We start from the raw sequence: 22,195 nt of genomic DNA on the forward strand, positions 1-22,195 counted from the left end.
ATACGCTGCGTAAAACATATGCAGGTTAAGTTGGTGGTTCAATCCGTTGTGGCGACCCCTGATTAATAAAGGGACTTAGCCAAAAAGAAAATGAATGAATGAATGTTATTAGCCACCTGCACAACACCACTGGCCACTATATCGAACTGCTGTCAGCAGATTGTTTTTTTAGAAAGTTCACCCAAAAATGAAAATCATGTCAAAGATGTCTGAATTTTACAATGACTACAATTATATGGACATCAGTAATATCTTTTCCTTGTTGAACACAAAACTGTTTGAAGAATTTTGGCAACTGGTAGCCACTGTCTTCCTTTTTTTTTCATTCTATGTATGTCAATGGCTTCCAGTTTCCAACATTATTCAAAACATTTTCTATTGTGTTCAAGCAACAAAAAAAATCCATATAGGTTTGAAACTATCTGACAATCAGTACGTTTACATCAGGGGTGTCTAAACTAATGTCTAAATTGTTGTCCTGCAGATTTTAGCTCCAACTTGCATCCATGGATGTTTCTTGAAAGCCTAATAAGAGCTTGATTAGCTAGCCCAGGTGTGTGTGATTAGGTTTAAAACTAAAGCTGCGGTCACACTCAAGTTTGTTTGTGCGAAAATCTGTCGTGCTGAGCAGCGAAAAGGGGGGGATTAAACAAGCTTATTAGACATTTAAAAAAGCGAGCGGCTGCTCCATGTTTTAAATTTCATAAAAAGTCATAATCCAACTAAACAGAAATCAGATTTAGAAATGTGGAGTATTCCTATTTAGGCGCATTATTGATCAAACTATTACCATTCTGTAGTACTTTTTGCTACAGTTTGCGTCAGGATGAACACACGACATTTGTGAAGTGCTTGACGACAAACAAATGAGAATGGCTTCAAGCAAGAGAGCACATTTTTGGTGCGAGCGGGAAAATGACTGTGCTCACTCAATGTTTATCTCCGAATTTGTCGCGGGAGCATTAACGAAAAGTTAGTGAGCTTGTCGCAAAATTAAAAACGAAACGCCCAAAATCCTTATTGTTGTGTAAAATGCCAGAGGAAACTAGCATAGAATAGTTACATATAATGATATTTATCAGACTGTGTGTAACATAAAACAGGAATATGAAAGGAACATCATCTAAAGTAACTCATCTTAACACCTTAATCATATTACAGGGATGCTCGCTAAAACGCAGTTCACTTTTTGTGTCCTCTGAGTTTTGTGGATTTTTTTTATGTAATTTTTCGACAGTGCATTGTGTTCTGCTTTCTTATTAACGCATTGTGTTCTGCGTCCTGATTGGCTGTAGACTCTTGTCAATCAATCTCCTCCGTGCCGTGTCTCCTGTACAGTACCAAATGGTTCAGCTTGCCAAGTTTAAATAAATCTTTGATCGCTAGTAGTGTGACTCTGAAGTGCTGTACTGTATAAAATGTAATGTAATGTAAAGTTCTGCTCCGTCAAAGGCACCTGCGGTAGCACCCAAAAGGCAGCGGAAGATGCTAACCATCACACAAAAAGTTGGACTTCTGGACTTGCTAAAGAAGGTAGTAGTTATGTAGGGCACCATTACGGAATAAATAAATGAAGTTCAAATGGTTTTGAGCTTTGGTTTCATTCTATAATAATGGACATATTTTTCTACAAAGGTTTGAACTTTGAGAGTGTTTAAACAAGAGAGAAAAGTGTTTACATGTTAATGCCTGTCTGAGGAAAGTGTATCAAGTGTATAGTGAGGGGTTTTACAGCCTTAAAACATTTATAATAATTGTAAAAAATAAAGCTGACTGCCTATTGTGGGTTAATTTTAGAACTAACTCCCGCAAATAACAAGGGACCACTGTGTTGTCTTATTCAGATTAAGGCAAATGATTACATTACTGATGTCTATTTAAACTTAGTCATTAAGTACACTATGAATGGATTCACATTTTTGGGTGAACTATGCCTTGAACTGTAGGTGGAGCGTAAGAAAGAACTAGGAAATAATCACAACAACAGCTAAGAACCAATTCTTGGAATTTTTCAGACCTGAACAGCCCTAATTAAACAACATTTTGACATCATTTGTCAAAAATAGACAAATAATAAGCCAAAAGCTAATGGAAAAATCAAATTGTGTTTTAAAGGGTGGTGCTAATTTCTGAATTGGCCCACAAAAGCACTTCATCACCACAGCAGCATTACATAAAAAGCCACCGAGCTCTAATTTTGAGTTTTTAAAACTCTCTGTTGGCTGGCAAACCTACTGCAACTATCCTCTCTTTATATGGCCATATGGTCACTGCTACGGTCATTTATGCAAAAGGCAATCTCCTACTAAGAGTGAATATAGTGCATTGCAGCATGAGAACAAGAGTGGCTGAAGCTCAGGTGCAGGTGCATGAGGAGACACTGCAGGACTGTGTGCATCATGAGACTAATTAGCATGACATGTGCATACGGTGGACAACTACGAGATTAAGAGAGCAAGTGGGCTTACAGGGAGAGAGATGGCAAGCAGAAAAAGTGCTCAAGTCCTCGTCTAGCCAGGCACTTTGCTTTTTAAAGTGCTGAATATGTGCAAGCCAATCTATTACAGGAATAAGTTGACACCGGAGGGGGGAGATCTGTCTGTTTGGGCTCACCTGTGGGAATGAACGCTGGCTGCTGCAGCTGCATGCTGGCTAACGCCTGCTGGTAGTGGAACATGCTGGGGTTGAAGACGGCAGCAGCGCCGTTGCTCTTCTCCAGGGTCGGTCTCTTTGGTAGCTGCTGCATGGCTCCTGGTGGCAGAGCCTGAAGTGATAATAAAGAAAAAAAGGTGGTGGGAGGTCAGAGATGGTCATTAAACTGAGCCACAACTTTGTACTTGGGAACATGTATATGTTCATGTATAACAATAACACAGGCTCATTCTGAAAACGTACCTCTATTTACATTTCTGGAGAGCGCCAAATATGTACCAGGAGGTATGTTTTTTTGTAGTTTTTGTTTTTACGAATCCACCAGAGGCAGTTGTGTATGCTTTTTGAGATCTCAAATTTCTTTCGCGAGAGCCATTTGTGCCTGCTGTTTTCGCGTAAACCCACTAGAGGCGACTGACTGACTGACCTATCAACTGACCCACCCTCCCACTTCCCTAAACCCAATCAACAGTGTTTTCAAAAGCAAATTCAAAAATCTAGAAAAAAAAGAAAATGCCTGATTTCTACCACGTTTTAAGATTTTACCACATTTTCACCCTGTTATTAACTTGGTTATTTTATTTCTTGGCTTTTGTTTCTGTTTTATCTGCTTTAAGGAACTGTTCTTTGCCAGATTCAAACCACATCATCGCAGTCAACTCTGCTCCAAGTCACAAGTCCACTGACGTACGTGGCAAGCCACTGGACAAACTGGTAGCAGCGGAATAGCCGTCCACACAGAGTTAAGCGGTCAACTGGTAAGCATGAAAAGAATCGGCTTTATACTGCACCATAGCTTTCATTTTAAAGACGAAATACAGCCATACGTAATTCTAGTTACATAATTTGTGATCTCCACAAATGTATATAGGGCCACGTTTTCAGAATGAGTCTGTGTTGCGTAACAATTTTAGTTGACATTCTGTGTATTTGTCATTCTAAATCAGAATTTTTTGTGTTTACTGTGATAATGAATGATGATGAAATTCAATGGTTTTGTCAGTCTCTGGTGTCTCAATATTATACATGGTGAACATGATAAGTTATTTTCAGAGCTCAAGTAACTTCAACAGCATTTTATTGTTTTATGTATGAAACGTTTAATTTAAATAAATATAAAACATTTAATAGGATTTCTGAAGTTTTAAATTGTAAAAATTTGTAAAAATAATCATCATTTCAGTTGTCTGGATATTTCTGGATACTAAAATGGAGTCAAGTAAAATTTCAAATTAAAAAAAAAATTTGAATAAAGAATTTACATAAAATCCTAAAGTATAAAAACTTAAGCATGCCTTGGTCTAAAGTGCAGCAAATCATGTTTCATTAATGAAACACCTTAATAAAATAAAATAAACAAACTTAAAAATGTTTTCAATCAAAAATTATCGAACAACTGAGGAAATTTCTTTGATCAATCCTATAATATACTATAATTGCTCACATCTACTTAAAAAATTAAGCAGCATAACTGTTCAACATTCATAAAAATAAAAATGACAATAATGCTTGAAATGTAAACTAACGTCAAATAAGTGACATTTTAAAAACACTAAAACAAAAAATAAAACAATTATACAAACTGAAATACAATTTTACAGTATATTCTTGATTTGTATATTCTTTAGTTTATTCTTCTTTTTGCAATGAAATAGCATTATGTGTGGTATAATTAAAGAATATTATTAAGCAAATAAAAAAATATTCTTTTCCTTTACTTTCGTCAATTGGTGAATTTTGTTCCTTGTCGCTGTCGCCACTGGCTTGCTTGGTTTGGGAGCTGTAGAGCTGCGCACTGATGAATTTGCTCTTCAGTGTTTGAACTAAATTAAACAACACTGAACTGAACTGAACTCAACTTCAACTCTGAAAACTGACTAACGCAGTATAAATTTGCTAGAATTTCTATGTTAAGCTGCTTTGACACAATCTACATTGTAAAGTGCTATAAAATAAAACAAACAAAGAAAAAAATTAAGCAAAGAAAGGGTTTGTAGACTTTCCGCAGCATCTTATAACAGCTATTTCTGAACCAAACCACCATCCTATCCACTATCCAAGTGAAACCAACCAAACTGGAATGTAAATCTTGCTGGCTGATGTTGTTATTCATGTTGTGCTGCACTTCCTCCTCTGCAAAATGTCTGCTTCTCCTTTTTTTCTAAAAGAAGTATCAGTAGCGTGTGATTTCAGAGGTGAGGCGTCTTCATCAGCGTCTGATAGTTAAACAGAAAACGCTCAGTGCAGATGAAGGCATAATGAGCAGGATGAATGGCTGTCTTACACTGTGTAATTCTGTCTGAAGACTGATATGCAAGGTGATAAGAGCAAGGTCAGCAGGAAAGAGGATATCTGTGATTCACTAACTGAGGGATGATGGGGGAGCAGTTTGACCTCATGATTTACATGTCAACTCAATCCCCACTAGCTCTGTAATAATGTGCTGTACTGCATATATACAGAAGAGCTCCGTAGTCAGATTCTTAAAGCAGAAATATGAGATGTGTGCCGTAAAACTACCACCTTTGAGCTTTAAGGATGTTCAAACAATGGTATATGTTTTTGTAGGAGGCATAAGGCAGTAATTTAAACTTCACTAAAAACAATTGCCTAACTGCTGAATTAATTACAGACGAAGTAGCGCACTACCCACAGTCCTGTAGTGGGATTCGCCAATCAGAAGGTTTTGTTTCCATGGAAATGAGCACTGCAATCTCCACTGCATTTTTTAGGTAGATAACGATGTGACGTTGTTATACAAGCTAACATTAGCTAGCTAATTTGCTACCTTGTTAGTCATTATCGGATGTTGCAGAGTCTAAAACATTTTCTAATAAGAAAATACTGTTTTTCTCATGCCGAACATATTTTTTGGTTCATAATTTAACTACATCGTCACCAGAATATTTAATTAGCAAATTTTTGTTTCACAGATGAAAATGATGATAAACTTTTCCTTTAATTTCTGTTTAACAGAAAGAAGTTTTTTAAACACATTTTTAAACATAATCATTTTTTTTAATTAACTCATCTCTAATAACTGATTTATTTTATCTTTGTCATGATGACAGTAAATAATATTTTACTAGATGTTTTTCAAGACACTTCTATACAGCTTAAGGTGACATTTAAAGGCTTAACTAGGTTAATTAGGTTAACTAGGCAGGTTAGGTTAAATAGGCAAATTATTGTATAACACTGGTTTGTTTGTAGACTATCGAAAAAAATATAGCTTTAAGTGGCTAATAATATTGACCTTAAAATGGTTTTTAAAAAATTAAAAACTGCTTTTATTTTAGCTGAAATAAAACAAATAAGACTTTCTCCAGAAGAAAAAAATTCTGAAAATTTCCTTGCTGTTAAACATAATTTGAATATTTTTTAAAAAATAAAATAAAATTCAAAGGGGGGCTAATAATTCTGATTTCAACTGTATATATATATATATATATTCACACACACACACACACACACACACACACACACACACACACACAGACACAGACACGCATTATAAAATCTAAAGTATATTTAATGACATTGATAATATCGCTGAAAAGACGGAAGAGCATGTATAAATATCCTAAAAGCAGGAGCATTGCTGTTTAATATTAATGTAATCTCAATCTAAATTAGAAGAGGTGATAATGTACAATATCTAATGCTATCCAACACATAAAAGCCTTCTAATATTGGATATTAACCTTTCTAATTTTCTTGAGCACTAGTAGTAATGTGAAATAGTCTAATCAGTGGTAGCCAATCATGGTATTGCATATTCTGAGGAACAAAATTACCATCCAATCATATTTCCATATTGAACAAATTAGTAAAGGAGGGACAAGCAATGTTTGGCGTCAAGCCAGTTCCAGTGTAAGTGATAAAGAGAGTGGAGGAGATAAAACTGGTCATGAGAGCACATTTACTATAGTTACAGCAAGATAAAAACATAAATGAATATAAGAAGGTGGCTGAAAGAAGCAAAACCAACTTTCTAAAAATGTGTAGCATCACAAATAATTGCTGAATTAATGTTTCAACCATGTCATAACATCTTGTAAACAATTTTCATTCATTCATTTTCCTTCAGCTAAAGCCTGATTTATACTTCTGCGTCAAGTGACCGGCGTAACCCACGGCGCAGGCAACGCGCGTGGCTGTGCATTTATACTTCTGCGCTATGTCTCTGTCGGTCTGCATTAACACTTCCGAAACGCTAGTAGGCAGTGAGGTGTAAATGTTCCTCTGTGTCGAGTTTCTTCTCTGCTTTTTGTTTTTCCTGAACACTTTCAGGATGTACAAGTGGCTCAAACTCACTCATTTTGAGGCAGGAACCGGCGGACGTGCAACAACTTTAACTATGAGGTAAACACAAAACAAAACTTTCCATCCGGAGCTCCTTCACGGGACTCCACACTTGTAAACAATCGCTCGCACCATTCGCGCGGCTCTCGGTCCCGCCCAGACTCGTCAGCGCTACCAAGCCTTTTTTTTGAGAGGTGCACGTCAGTGACGGCGATGGCCACGGCGAAGGGCTATGCGTCAGCGCCGGCGTTTGATGCAGAAGTATAAATCAGCCTTTAGTCCCTTTATTCATTTGTGGTCGCCACAGCGTCATGAACTGTCAACTAATTCAGCATTTGTTTTACACAGCGGATGCCTTTCTAGCTGCAACCCAGTATTGGGAAAACACCAAAATACACTCACACAAACACGGGGAGAACATGCAAACTCCACACAGAAATTCTAACTGACCTAGCCAAGACTTGAACCACTAACCTTTTTGCTGTGAGGTGACAGTGCAAGTGTACATTTACCTCAGTGAAGCCACTTAGTAACCAGAACGTATTAGTTAATATAATACAAAAAAAATACAGAAAGAAGTGTTATTAGACTATATGCATTATATTATAATCAGTATAAATCCTTACTTTCTGTCCTGTATTCAATCCACAGAAATCTCATCACCCAACCAATATGGTACTAAAACTTTGTGTATCTGCATTCTACAACGGGCACTTTGGGAAAATGTGCCCAGGGATACATTTTTGAGAACTGAGAAAATATGTGTGTTTGTGGATACATATGGCTGCATTTTGTGTATAAAATGATGCTATAAGGCGGTACTTACAGTACCTCCATATAGATGGCTATGAATGGTGCTAGACTTTGGACGCAGAGCAGAGCAGACTAGGGTTTGAGTCCAGTGAAATGCAGTTTCAGAAACCAGGAAAAACCCCAAAAAGGCTTTGCGATGTCGTGGTAGAAGCTCATAGCCTCTTTTCTCTTCTAGTTTGCTTTTGAAAACACTATCAGTTGGGTTTAGGAAAGGGGATGTGTGGGTCAGTCGTAATATCAAGCTGTTATATTATGCACAATGACACAATAGGGATTGAATAGAACACCTATGATAAAAAGCATCTTTTGGGAGCTGTTTGGACAGAACTGTGTGTAGTGTGTCAACTGTCATTGGAGTGATATAACCACAATAAGATAATTTTTTTAAAATTTCTGACGTTAAAATAGGATCTAAATCCCTACCATTTTGAGACTCACTGCAACGTGATGTAGGAGTGCGGTTTCCCCGCCCACCAAATTGATTGAAAGCTCCATATTAACATATCTCCGTAGTACCGTGTATAATCATATCAACAAGATAAGACGTGCGCAAAGCAACTGCCAATAAAAGATCTGTTCAGCTCACTGTAATCATCAATCATCATCAAATGTGATCAAGAATGAGTATTACAAGTTTAAAATGTTTTTAAAGTTCATGTTTATATTAAACTATAGCGATTTTATTATCTTTACTTTATCAGCTGCATTGTGTTCAGAGCAGAAAATCCAATTTTCTGAAAGGTATAATAAATAATCTGATGGTTGTTTTCAGATTAAACTTTAGACACATTCTGGAGACACAAAAGACCTATAATAAATCTTGAAAAGGGGTAAAATAGGTGCCCTTTAATACAGAAATGTACAGAGCGGTGTTTGCTGGATTGATGCTGGAAATGGCACATATAAGAAAACATGCCCCAAAACTTATGTAAGATTTTCAAAAATGTATGCGGCAGCCTGGTGGATTTGTGAAAACAAAAACCGCTAAAACAGACGTACATATTTCTCGGTTCACATATGTATCCCTGGGCACATATAATTCCAATGAGCCTGGGTTGGCATTCTCATATCTCTGTCATTTCTCAATTTTTTTTTATTTTATTTTTTTAAATTCAGTTTTCTGTTTGAGATAGTTAGCTTAGATCAAAGGTTAATGTTCTGAAGGGCCTGTGGAGAAAATTAACGAGAAATATTCTTCCAGTACCCAGATCATTGGGGGAAAAAAACTCCGCACATTTATTCGGCTTCAGAAACTGATCCATTGACTCAAAGCTTGTGTCTGGTTTGCAATATTAACGCTGCACAAAAGCCAACAGAAATGAACAAATCAGCAAATGATATTTTAAAAAGCTAACAAAAATAAAAATGGGTGAAAGATGAAAGTACAAGGCTAAAAGTCATTTGCAGGCTGCGTGTTAGAGGACAGGCTGGGGGGCTGGTAAGTGAACGGTAAGCACATGACAATGAAAAACCAATCAACAACAGTGGACATAAACACGAGCCACGAAGCAGCTGAGGTTGCAGGGAGAGCTGAGAAATAAGCTTGTAGGACAACAAAGAGAGCTGTGAGGATGTAAAGACAATCAAGCAGTGTTCAAACCCAATGACAGCATGAACCAAAGAGGGAGTCAAATAAAGCCAACATATGATAAAGCCTCAGGCGGACCAGGTGACTGCAGGATTTTTTGGATGAGCTCCCCACATCTGTGCACTGTAAATAAACCTTTGCAAAAATGTTACATGATAAGACTTGGGAGGACTGAGATAAAGACGACACATTATTAAAGGGAAATTGGCTGCAGTGTGCTCTCGGCTGAGAGGCTGCTAACTAGCGGAGGTTTCCGTGAGAATGAATTGCTTGTTTTTTTCTTTTTCCTCTCTTATCATTTTTCACTCCTGCACCTGCACTGCAGACACTGTTTGCAAGCGATCACTGAGCCCTGGTCTTCATACATCACACAAGAGACAAAGAGCTCGCCTACAGACACACACACACACACACACGCACACACATGCACACACACACACATACACACACATACACGCACACATCCTCCTGCGGGGGATCTGAATTATTTAATACACTCCTGAACCTCACATTGAAGGTGTGTGGAAAGTGAGTTATAAATACACACACCTTCATCTGACACTAGTAGAGCTTACTGAAAATGGCACAATGGCCGAAACTAAGGTTGCTGGTCTCTTAACTCCAGGTTAATCTGGTGGGAGTCGAGGGACTGATGGAGTGTATGTGGTGGAGGACGAGATCAGATTTTCCTGTTGCGATTAATTGATGAAGCTTTTACTTTCATGGATTTTCATAATATCACAATATTGACCCAAGCTGAAAAAAGGTTACTTAAACAGGTATAATATAAAAAAAAACATAGTGTACTGCTTTATTGTGTATTTATATGATCAAAATAAACAAATGTATCAACTTCATTAATTAAATCACAATAGGTAATGCTTTTTTACGATAAACTCTCATTACGTTAGTTATTGGATTGAAATCAACAATGAAAAATGGCCAGATTTATCACAGTGACTTAGATAATATTGGTAAAAAAATACAACAGAATTTTGCTAGACTTCTTTTAATAAAATGATTACAACTTGTAATCAAATTACGACCATGACTTAAACGCTTTATTAGGCATTAACTGAGAAATTTACATCAGTTAAGATTAATAATAGCTTTTGTTGTTTTCATTGTGAGGCAAATTCAATTAACTTTAGTTTACTATTGGCACTATTGGTAAGTTTACAATGTAGGCGCAAAGTCTAAAGCACATGGTGCAAAAGAATTAAGGGTGTGTCTAAATCCACTTGAACCCACTTTTGCTATTTTAGGGATGGAAAAATACGGTCTGCACCCTTGCACATGGTCTAACAGGGTTGTTTTTATACTCTTAATGAGTTTTGGGTGTTTTGAGCATAACATGCATTAAAGCAATCAGAGTCTTATCTCCCATACCCTTTAACAGTCAGTTGCAGTGTGCCATGGCACATTTGCTATTTACATGGTGGACTTTGTAAGTGGAAAACTAAATGGAAAAACTGAACACTTCACTGCCGAGAAAGCAGTAAAACAGACCATTTGCAGCACGAGGATAAAGAACGAGCCTCCTTCAGTCAGCCTCTTTACTTTACTTTTACTCTTTACTTTACACCTTTACTTTTGTGGATTAAAAAACAGTGGTCTACGCACTTCACTGAAGACATCCGTCAGCCTACATACTTAGTTTCGTTTGTTAAGCGCAAAGATTTGATTCAAAACTGTTTTTAAATTCAGTTCTAATTTCCAGCAAACATATAAATGAACAATAATAACAAAGTGTGATCAAAAAACTGAGTTATATCAGATGCATACATCTCCAAAAACCCGACATGTGAACAAATCTAAACTTGTTTTTATTAAACCAAATATAAATGAGCATATAATAAATAATAATGCTAATAATAATAATAACACAACAATGTGCCTTAACACATGTCCTTTTAAGACCAGGACACACAAGTCTACAAAGTAGCTCAACTAGATTTCCAATTTAAACAAAGTAGTGCAAAATGTGAAAATTAGGGTTGCACTGGACAAAAAATAGCAACAAATCGCACCATTCACATCGTGCGCCTTATGCGCTGGGTGTACGATAGGGCCCTTAGTCTTATTGCACAATGTTAGCATACAATATCTCTATAGATAGTCAGAATTTCCAATCAATATTTCTACATGTAGTAGGACAAATAACATGTGAAAATCTTCATTAACTATTAAGCAAATGAACATTTGGTGCTATTATGAACACTTCAAACTAAGGCTGCACGATATTGGTAAAATCTGACATTGCGATGTTTTGTTTTGCCATAATATTTATTTCAATATAAATAACATTTCCCCAGAATATTTGAATAACTCTATATGGAAAGATTTATTTCATTTAGATCGACTGGGATTTTTTCTATGCATACATTATAATAAATTAAATGCAAAAAGCAGTTAATAAACAAGACTTTATAGTTTTCTAGGGAGTCTAACAGAGTTCAAGTATAGAAATTGAACAATCAAATATAAAATAAAATTGTAATCATTAAATAAATGATAACTATATATATATATATATATATATATATATATACACAGCAAGAGGGACGCTGGTTTGAGCCCCGGCTGGGTAAGTTGGCATTTCTGTGTGGACTTTGCATTTTCTCCCAGTGTTCTCGTGGGTTTCCTCTGGGTGCTCCGGTTTTCCCCACAAGTCCAAAAACATGTGGTATAGGTGAATTGGGTAAGCTAAATTGACCATATTACTGTTCCGGCACAAGACTTGGTTTAGGGGAAGGGAATAGGTATGGATTACATTTTCGACCAAAAATGATGTTTCAGGATCAACATAGATGTTAATCCAGGATGGCATCGTACTTGGTAAAATCATGATGTGCCCAGACAACCATGTCAATGGCTTGGAGCATTGTGCCATAAATGACATGAAAATCCATGAGTTGGATGGAAAAAAGGTAAAAGAATGTATAAAGTTTTTTTTTTCCATAAAATGTTTCCAGAATCATTCATTACAATCAATAGCAGCCTTTCAATATGACTACTAGTATACTATTGCCATATTCCCTCCACTGAGGGTACTGTTACACCAAACAACATCTTCTATACAGCGCAAGTGATGAGTGATTTTTATAATTGGGTGAATTAGTGCTTGTGATGTCATTGTAATTGGATAATATCAGTAACTCACCATGGCAGCTGCATTCTGACTGGCTTGGTGCTGCGCCGCCTTTATCCGGGCCTGTAAGTGAGCCGGAGGGTGAAAGTACTTGCATTTGTCACGGGTGCAGCGGCCCTTGATGTAATCCATGCAAACAATGACGGAGTTCTCGCTGCCGTCTACCATTGCAGCTTCCATTGGATGGGCATAGCGGCAGTCGTTCTCCCCGCGAGTGCAGTTTCCCCGCTGAAACTCTCGACAAACCTGGCAGTAAAGCAGCAGACATTTATTGTCAACCAATAGTCATGCTGAAAATCTCCCTTCAATACTTATTCTGGCACAATGCTGTTATGAATTAGAGTTTTAAACAAAAAGGGTGAGTAGCTCTTGCCCCATTTTATGTTGAGAGAAGTTGCCAGATGTTTTTTGCATGTTGTGGTCACTTACAATAAGCAACAATGTGTTTTTTTAGCTATTGTATAGCTATAGTTTTACTACAAATATCACAGTAAAACTATAGTTAGTGCAGCAAATCATGTGGAATGGTGTGTTATTATGATTTAACTACAATAACAATTGTTTTGGTTTTATTTGTAATCAAACAATGGCTCATTTTAACACCCGGGGTCCATTCTTCATACCTCGCTTAAATGATCTATGATAATTTAGCAGATCCTGGATCTTTTGATTTTGATAAATGATCTCTGGCTAATTTGGTTCTTCAAACAAGTTTGCGAATCAGATTAAAATGTCTGGATGCACTGATCTGAGATTGCTGGTGTGTTGTGAAGGACAGATCTAATGATCCTTGAAATCATGATCAGAAATGCAATGATTGGCTGACGGCACAGCAGCATAATGACATCATCTGATTAATATTCAATAATCCATGTGAGCAAAACCATATAAATTAACATATAAGTAAACTGTTTGTTTAATATGATACGCAATAACTTCCCACATTTGTTGTGAGCTGCAGCATTATGATATTGTTAAGTTTTTGCAACTTTTGCCAAGTATCAAATTATCACCATAGTAGCTGTCAAAACATGTGCCTGACTGCACAAATTATTATTACTTTTCTTAAAAAACAAACAAACGAGAATATTGGCCATGTCTATTATAATACACAAATTGTACTAAAGCTGGGTCGGTAAGGTAGCCTACCCTAAAACAGTCTTCGTTTGTATCTAAAAAGTCCATTATTACTTTAAACTCTTTAAATTGCTTAACAGTTCTACTTATACATTTTTTTAAAGCTATTATATATAATTAAAAAAAACTATTTTACTATTTCCAGTGTATATAATCTATAGGTTAGCAACTACTGTAAGGAAAGATCAGCATTCAGTATTACCTTTGCTTGTGAAGACCCAATCTAATCCTGTTTATATGAAATGGGCCTGCTCCTGAGCACGTTTAAGCTATCAGACCTGTTGCTAGACAGCTAGTCAAAAATCAGTTTTGAAAAAACAAAACAATCCTAGATCGCTATAACAAAATCCAGCGGATGGGGTATATGCACACAGACTTTTATTTCAGTCAGCAAGCCCCAGGGCTTCCAGTTATTTGTCATCCCTTACAAAATCGACGCATTTAAAATCTGATTTCTTTAAAAAACAGCGATCTTCACTGTCTGGCTGCGATATGATATAAAGTAAGTATTAAATTACATTTTTCTGCACCATGTTTTTAAAATATGGAAATTAATTTTACCCCAGTATTTTCAATAGAGTTTCTGTGCTAGCCTGCTGCTAATAATGACTTTCGTTTCTTTTTACGTTTTAACAAGTCTATTTAACTGATTATATTTGATGTGCATTACAACATCAATGCTGTAAAACCTTGTGAAAGTTCATCATTGGCTGTAAAACACGAGCTGTGCATAAAGCCCACTGATTAATCCATGTGCAAAGAATGGACCCCATGTCTCTAAATGTATCAATGATCTCCATTGTAATCTGGCCTGTATTTTTGTCTTATTAAATATATGTGATTTTTTTTTCACCAAACAGTTAAACTACAAGATCTACGATCAAAGGCTGGAACACACTTTACCCTTTTCACACCAATTTTTGGCATTGTTTTTCTATTTTAGACTGTAAATGCATTTAATACAGGCGTCAAATGCATTTTTTCACATTAACAAAACAGCCATGGCCTAATGGTTATGTTTGTGATCCACGGGTTGCAGGTTCGACTTCTACCACTGGCAAGGATCGTAGGTGAGAGTGAATAAACAGCACTCTTTTCCATCCTCAAAACCACAGCTCTGAGCGAGGCACTGAACCCAACTGTTCCCTGTGTGCACGTGAGTGATTTTGGATAGACGCATCAGCTAAATGCTTAATTCAAATCTAATGTAAATCTTAGCAGATCTTCAACTATCTGTGTGATGGAGGAGTTGCTGCTGCTCTTTTGACTCCTTCACACATTTTATAAGCTCTTGACAAAAATGAAATCATGTATGCAACAGAGCTAAACAAATGTTCTTTTTTTGGTCCAAATACAACATTAATGCCATTTTAAAAGTTGTTTGGTATATTCCAGCCTTCAGAAAAGTGACATTTTGAGTGTGAAATGTGTTACATGCGCATGTTCACGTAACATTCATAGTTATTTGACTAGAAGCCACTAACAACAACAACAACAACAACAGCAAGTTGTTCACTGTGTTTAACACCTCAAGCTTGTCTGTGCGAACATGTTTCTGTGTTGAATTTCCGTTGCCCATGGTGATGCCGGTGGGGCTCCCCGGGACCAGCACGGGGGCGCTGGGCAGAAGCTCGGGCATGAGACTGATGCCCGGGCTCACGTGGCTCAGGTACGGGCTGAAAGCCATGCTCGGACTGTTGGCCAACGAAGGCGTTACTGGAAAAGAGGTCTGGATAAGAGACACAAAAACAACAAGGGATAATAAGTTTTCAAGCAGTTTTCAAGCCAACAGAAACAATGGTGACGTTATTAGTTATGAAAATCTGATCTCACTATGGGCTGCAGCTGAGCTCCAGGCAGCATGAACTGCATCTGCTGGGCCAGCATGGCGGCTGCGGTCTTCTGCTGGATCAGGTTGTTCCTGCCGTTTATCTCCAGCTGGGTCTTGAGATGAGGCGGAGGATGCAGGTACTTACAGTTATCACGTGTACAGCGTCCCTGAGAGGGGTTGAAGAGGGAGACACACACACACACAGAGAGAGAAAGACAGAGAGATGAATTGCGTTGAAGCTCAGCTACTAAAAGATCCAAGACTGCGTGACAGGAAGATAAGGGCTCCATGATTGAGAGGATAAATTAAACGGGAATCCCTAGATATACTAGCGCACCGATTCCAACTTTCCACTACGATGGATACATCCAAAAGCCCATCAAATGAAAAGAAAACAGCGTAATCTCAGGAGTGCTGGAAGGTTCTGAATATCAAACGATCAGAGGAAATGATGGCAGAATGACAGCGCTGAGATGGGTGGAAAAATGTTCAATACTTTCAAATGAATCGACAGTGACGGCCTTTCCTTTCTGTCTGTTCGTCTGCATCAACAATCAGCCTCCTGTGCTGCTGCTGACAGATTATAGAGCCCTTGTGACTGTTGTACACACTCTTAATACATATGGGTTGGACATATAGCATGATGCTTATCACCCAGCTGTCCATGAAACATGTTGAGCGCAGACACGGTTAAATACACAGCAAACGTTCATGAGCTGGGTCGATTTGCTGCGAGACAAACCCTGTGAACTCATGGAGCAAAGCCATTTGTTCTGCAATGCGCAAGGCACTGTAATAACCCAGTAGGGGAAGATGCCGTTCCATCAGTCTGACAGTTAAACACTCCTGCTGACAGTCTGAGGTGAAACTTCATACTAATTTCTTTTGTTCAACTTTATACCAATTATAATTTTCTACTTTTTTCAGGTCATGGAGTTCTTGTGGGATAGAGAGATGGAGCAGGGAGCTCCTGGTAAGTTTTAGGATGGGAAACCTGAAGCCAAATGACACAACATCATCACACTTAAACCATGATACTACATAAAGGTCAATTTATCGCACAAATTTTTATTTATTTATTATTTTATTTATTTATTTATTTTTTTGCTGTAAAATGGGGTCATTCAATACCTTTAAGGGACTCTTAATGGGGGATTTTTTTAATCTAAAGAGAGAGGTTATATTACAGACGTAACTCTTAGGGTGTACTCACACTAGGCACAGTTACATTCAACCATGGCTGGGTGCAATTGTCCCCATCCCCTCTCCGTTGACAGCCCACATTCATATTGCATTTTACCTTCCGAGCCAGAGCACACTAATGTCATATGATGCGACAGTTAAGAAGAGACAGTACAGTGGAGATTGCTTTAGTTATATAGTTTTGTATTATTTTAAATCATTTGTGATGCGGTGACACACGGTCACTTCCATAAACTTCATAAATCTATCATGCTGCAGGTATTAGGTTTGCTGAAGTTATCTGCTGACGTACAGTAAGTGTGAACCTATACTGGTCCTATGGTTCGATTTGGTTACTATTATCATGCCATCAATTCGGATTTAATTCGATATCTTGGTGCATCATGGTGAATTGACGCTGCTTTCCATACACAATTTTGTATTTTACTTCACAGCACAACATCTTTTGTATTAAAATGTATAAATATTTTTAGATTTATATATTATTTGTAGGCAACGCGGTGGCGCAGTAGGCAGTGCTGTTACCTCACAGCAAGAAGTTCGCTGGTTCGAGCCTCGGCTGGGTCAGTTGGCGTTTCTGTGTGGAGTTTGCTCTGAGTGCTCCAGTTTACTCCACAGTCCAAAGACGTGGTACAGGTGAATTGGGTAGAAGAAAATTGTCTGTAGTGTATGAGTGTGTATGGATGTTTTCTTAGGGATGGGTTGCGACTGGAAGGGCATCCGCTGCGTAAAACATGTGCTGGATAAGTTGGCAGTTCATTCTGCTGTGGCAATCTTGGATTAATAAAGGGACTAAGCCAAAAAGAAAATGAATGAATGAATGAATATTATTTGTATTCCATCTTGTCCTTTAAAACAAGCAGGCAGATATATGAACTGTCCTTTTAAAAACTCAAGTACATGCACAGAACAACATGAGCATTTATAGCAAATAAACAAATGCAAATATTCTGCTCGCTTTCTGAGCATTGTCGAGCGAGTTCTAACACCATGCGATTGGCTCTAAAGCTGCACATGAGATAAATGATGTCAGTATGTAATAACAGATTACAATCTATTGTCCGCATCGTGGTAAACTAAAGAAATAATTAATTTTGACACCCCTAATGTATACATATATACACTACCGGTCAAAAGTTTTGGTTCATTTTTTTTTAAAGAAAATTATTCTGTTTATCAAGACAGCATTTATTAAATGTAAAAAATATTGTTAAATGGTTAATAATTTATTTATTACTTGTATATAGTTTCAAATTAAATTATTACTTCTGTCAATATTGCTTTGTCTACTATTAATAAAAATGATGATTATTATTAATATTAGAGTAATTTATGAAGCATCATGTGACTAAAGACTGGAGTAATGAAGCTGAAAATGCATCATTAAAATCACTGGTTTAAATTATTAAAATAAATAAATGCAGCCTTGGTGAGCAGGATAAGCTTATTTTAAAACATTTAAAAATCCTACTAGACCTAAACTCTTGACTGTTTTATACATATTAGAATATCATTTTCGGTTAATAATTTTGACCTTAAAATCACACACACACACACACACACACACACACACACACACACACACACACACACACACACACACACACACACACACACACACACACACACACACACACACACACACTGTATATATCTTATATTGAAGCCAATGTGCCAAAATGTCAGTTGTGGAATGTGCCATTTTATTACTAACAATGTAAAAACTCTGCAGAAGATGATCAACACCTGTTTCATTATCATTGTTAGCTCCACCCACAAGTTTACGCTGTTGTAGTAAATAACATTAGGCAAATGCAGGACTAAGCAGAAACCAAACGATGTAGACTCTCTAAGGACAAAATATCTACTTAGCACCAAGTAGAAGAAAAAACACAGGCCTTTTCCTGGCTTTCCAACTAATTCCAACAAAATGAAGGACTGAAATAACTAATGAAATTTAAATTAAATTACTTTTCATTTCATTTAAATTTGACTGCATCAGTAAGAATTTAGTCACTTGTAATTAATTCTACCATGGATTCGTTTACATAAAGCACAATTGGAGTCAGATTATCAGAAAGGTTGAAACTAAAAAATAATGCTTTCCACTATGTTGGATCCGACAGTAATGTCACACACAACAAGTGTGACTGCTTTCATTATGTTCATTATTGCTTAAAATGGTTCATTGTATTGACTAATTTGTTTTAAGGTAAGTGATTGCAAACAATTTATATGGGCTGAATTTAAACAAACAAAGTTAAACATTACAGCATTTTATTTGTTTAAAATCAGCCGATATGAATTGTTTGTTACCACTTTACCTTAAAAAAAAATGTAAATCCAATGAACTATTTACTTAGCATTTATAAATGTATTAACTCAAGCTGTCCACTGTGACATAATCAGCCAAAGTGTTACGCATTTTTTAAAATATGAAAAAATTTTAACCAAATAAATCAGCAAGATATATTTTTCAGCCACACTCTCAAACAGTGCATTCTGATGAGGGGGATAAGCTGGAGAAAAAACTACTTATTGCTTCTAAATGATCATGTTTTGTGTGAAAATCCTGATAACATTACAATCGGACCTCAGAGTAATAAAAGAGGTAGTTCATGACCCCTTTTAACATAGTAAGCATATTAAAAAACAGGATTTCAAGTTGACTCTTTAGTGCCCCCAAAGAACATCATGGTGTGGTGCACTGAATGTCTTTCTTTAATGAATCCTGATCATAGAGACAGGAAGAGCTCAAACTCATATTAATGCTTCACACATCTCTCGCAGATGTCATCAGAGAGTTACAACTTCCTTCATCATCCTGCATGCAAAAGCAACAATGAGCTGATTTGACGTTAAAGCGATTTTGTTTGTATTTTTTTGGTTTCACAGGAGACTCAAATTTAACTTCTCATCACGAAACACACAGTTCCAAACAAATGGAATGCGAATGGAATCCTGACGCGACCCCTGTGGAATCCGAATGGAATTCTGCGGAAACAAAAGAATCCAGTTGGAATCTCTGTGCAATGCTAGCAGAGTAATGTCACTCCGTATGAATGAGATGTGTCCAATAGCTACAGCAACTGAAACACTTGTCTGTGCCTCGGGCAGCCTCTGGGCACCTTTTAACAGTGATGAAGTCCTAACAAAATTTGAAGTGAGTGAGCGTGGGGGTATCTCTTCGCTGGCCGTTGTGATGCGCTGCACTTAATGGAGATGAAAGTGGGTGTCTGGAGTGTCAGTGTGCAGGGACAGCGTGATCAATGTGTGCTGTCGAGGGCTTGGAGATGTTCCACCATCCAACTGCTGCATCATTCAATGCAACTCCCACACATGCAGCTCCAGATGACACCTAGTCGCACGCAGTCAGACCTCTGATTAAACGGCAGAAAGTCTGGTCCACGCTGCAGCCTGTTCTGGCCAAGAATTTCCCACTTGGCAGGCTTGCAAAAAAAAGCAGGGTCAATGTAGACATTTCTCTATAAATACAGATTACATTTACTGTAAACACTTTGATGGTAAAAGTGCAGCATGATGTTAATTCATTGGACTCTGAGCATCATAATCAGTGCTTGACTATGAAGGTACACTCACCTTAAAATAAGACCAATATCGATTGTTTTCTGTAGCATTTTTGGAATTATTAATCTTTTCATCATGTTTTTTTTTAATCTGCAAACATTTTTTGTTTAAATAATTCAGTTTTGTCTGGTTCTCGAATCTGATTGGCTGACAGCAGAGTAATATTCTGCACTAACAGCACTTGTACAGCCTCTTCGCCGTTGTGTATAACTCCACCCACAGAGAGTTACAAGCAGAGGAATAATCTCACTACAGTTTGATAAATATATCACAGCTGTTGGACAACATAATGTACTTTTGGGGCTTTTTTTGGCCAGAATGTAGTTGTTTAGATCGCAACTATGCAGTTTATAAAGACAGTGCCTATTTTCAGTATGTTGGTGGCCATCAGCATGCAGAGCAAGGAAATTGATGGTTGACTGCCACAAGATGGCGACAGAGACCGCATAATAAGTCCTTAGGGGAGAAAAACTTGTTTTCTTTTCGTATTTCAAACTTCAGCTGATCAAATCATTGTAGAGCAGGTATGTGACATTGTAAGTCGATCTCACTCTTTTGTATGCTGTAGTGCTGTATTTATACTATAGTAATTTGCTAGTGTTTGCTCTGCTCTGGCTTTTTCAGGATTTATTATTATGATATCCTAAATGCGACCGAAAAATACTGAGAAATTTCTGTAGACTGATGGCATTTCATGCTGTTCAGCCTTGTAATCTTAAAATGTGAGCAAAATAACCTATTTTGTCATCACTTTAGACATTACGCTAGAGAATCATTTAAACACTAGCTATAAAGTGACGCTTGTGAGTTAGTAACAGTTTCTGCTGTTCTGACGTTAGCTGCAGATGTGAACGAATGGCCGAAAAATCTAGTTCCTTGTACAAAAGGGTTTTGATTTTGCTTTGATTTGCTTTTTTATACACAGGATTATGCCGTCAAACTGTTGTACAAAACACAATATCACACTGGTAGCAGTGCGATGTGGCTATATATCATCACTGGTGGGGCACTAAGGCACTTTTCCCCAATACCTGTTTAACGGAGAGAAGATTTTTTCAACACATTTCTAAACATAATAGTTTTAATAACTTATTTCTAATCACTGATTTATTTTATCTTTGATATGATGACAGTAAATAATAAACTAGATCACATGTGTCAAAGGCCCGCGGATCAAATGCGGCCCGTCAAACATTTTATCAGGCCCAACAACAAGTTTTGGTAATGAAGTTCAACTGGCCCGCGCTGGCTTTAAATATATGATATATGACAATTACAATAATGAGATACAGGAGGTGCTGTCGCGCTTCACCCTACTCTCTTTAACACGTCATGTCTATGTTTAGGAGCACATACTCATGTGAACAAATGTTCTCTATAATGAAGCTGACCAAAACATCCCACAGATCCCGCCTCACAGACCACCATATTATGTCTGTAATGAAAGTAGCCATGGCAATGGACATTACACCTAAAATAGATGAGATTGTTTCTATGAAAAAATGCAGTGTCTGATAACTTAAAAATCCCTAATTTTCTTAGGTTTGACATTTAAGCCTAGAGCAAGTGTAGTTTGGAGCAAAATAATCTAAATAATACAAATTCTTACCAATTATTTTTTTACACAGGCCACCATTTATCTATAATCGCCTACTAATAAATATGTTGCTTTTTTTCCCTCTTAAATGTACTGTTCAACAGTTTCCCTCCGACTGTACTGTTTTGTGGTTATATTGGTTAGAGACCATATTTTGTGTTCTGATAGAGATAAAGTCTGCTGTGACACAAATGTGGACCAAATTAAAATTAAACGTAAAACCTTACTATTTTGATAAATGGGTTAAATGAAGTGTTATAGAGATGTTATATAGTAGTTAATAAATTTTTATTTTCTCCAATAAATACATTTAAAATATGTGTATGTACA

The 22,195-nt window shown here is 37.0% G+C and overlaps 1 protein-coding gene across 29 annotated transcripts in view; it reads right to left on the reverse strand.

Annotated features, from left to right (window-relative positions):
• The window catches only part of mbnl3 (muscleblind-like splicing regulator 3), a 90,506-nt gene that overhangs the window by 21,720 nt on the left and 46,591 nt on the right, over positions 1-22,195 (reverse strand). For all 29 annotated transcript variants that reach the window (XM_087280740.1, XM_087280737.1, XM_087280745.1 and 26 more), the window contains 4 exon segments: positions 15,480-15,644; positions 15,175-15,375; positions 12,522-12,755; positions 2,614-2,764 (listed from right to left, as the gene is read on the reverse strand). In XM_087280740.1, the coding sequence (XP_087136866.1) occupies positions 2,614-2,764; positions 12,522-12,755; positions 15,175-15,375; positions 15,480-15,644 (751 nt within the window).

The sequence above is a fragment of the Danio rerio genome, chromosome 14, assembly GCF_052040795.2.
Source record: "Danio rerio strain M-AB ecotype USA chromosome 14, GRCz13ab, whole genome shotgun sequence".
NCBI lineage: Eukaryota > Metazoa > Chordata > Actinopteri > Cypriniformes > Danionidae > Danio > Danio rerio.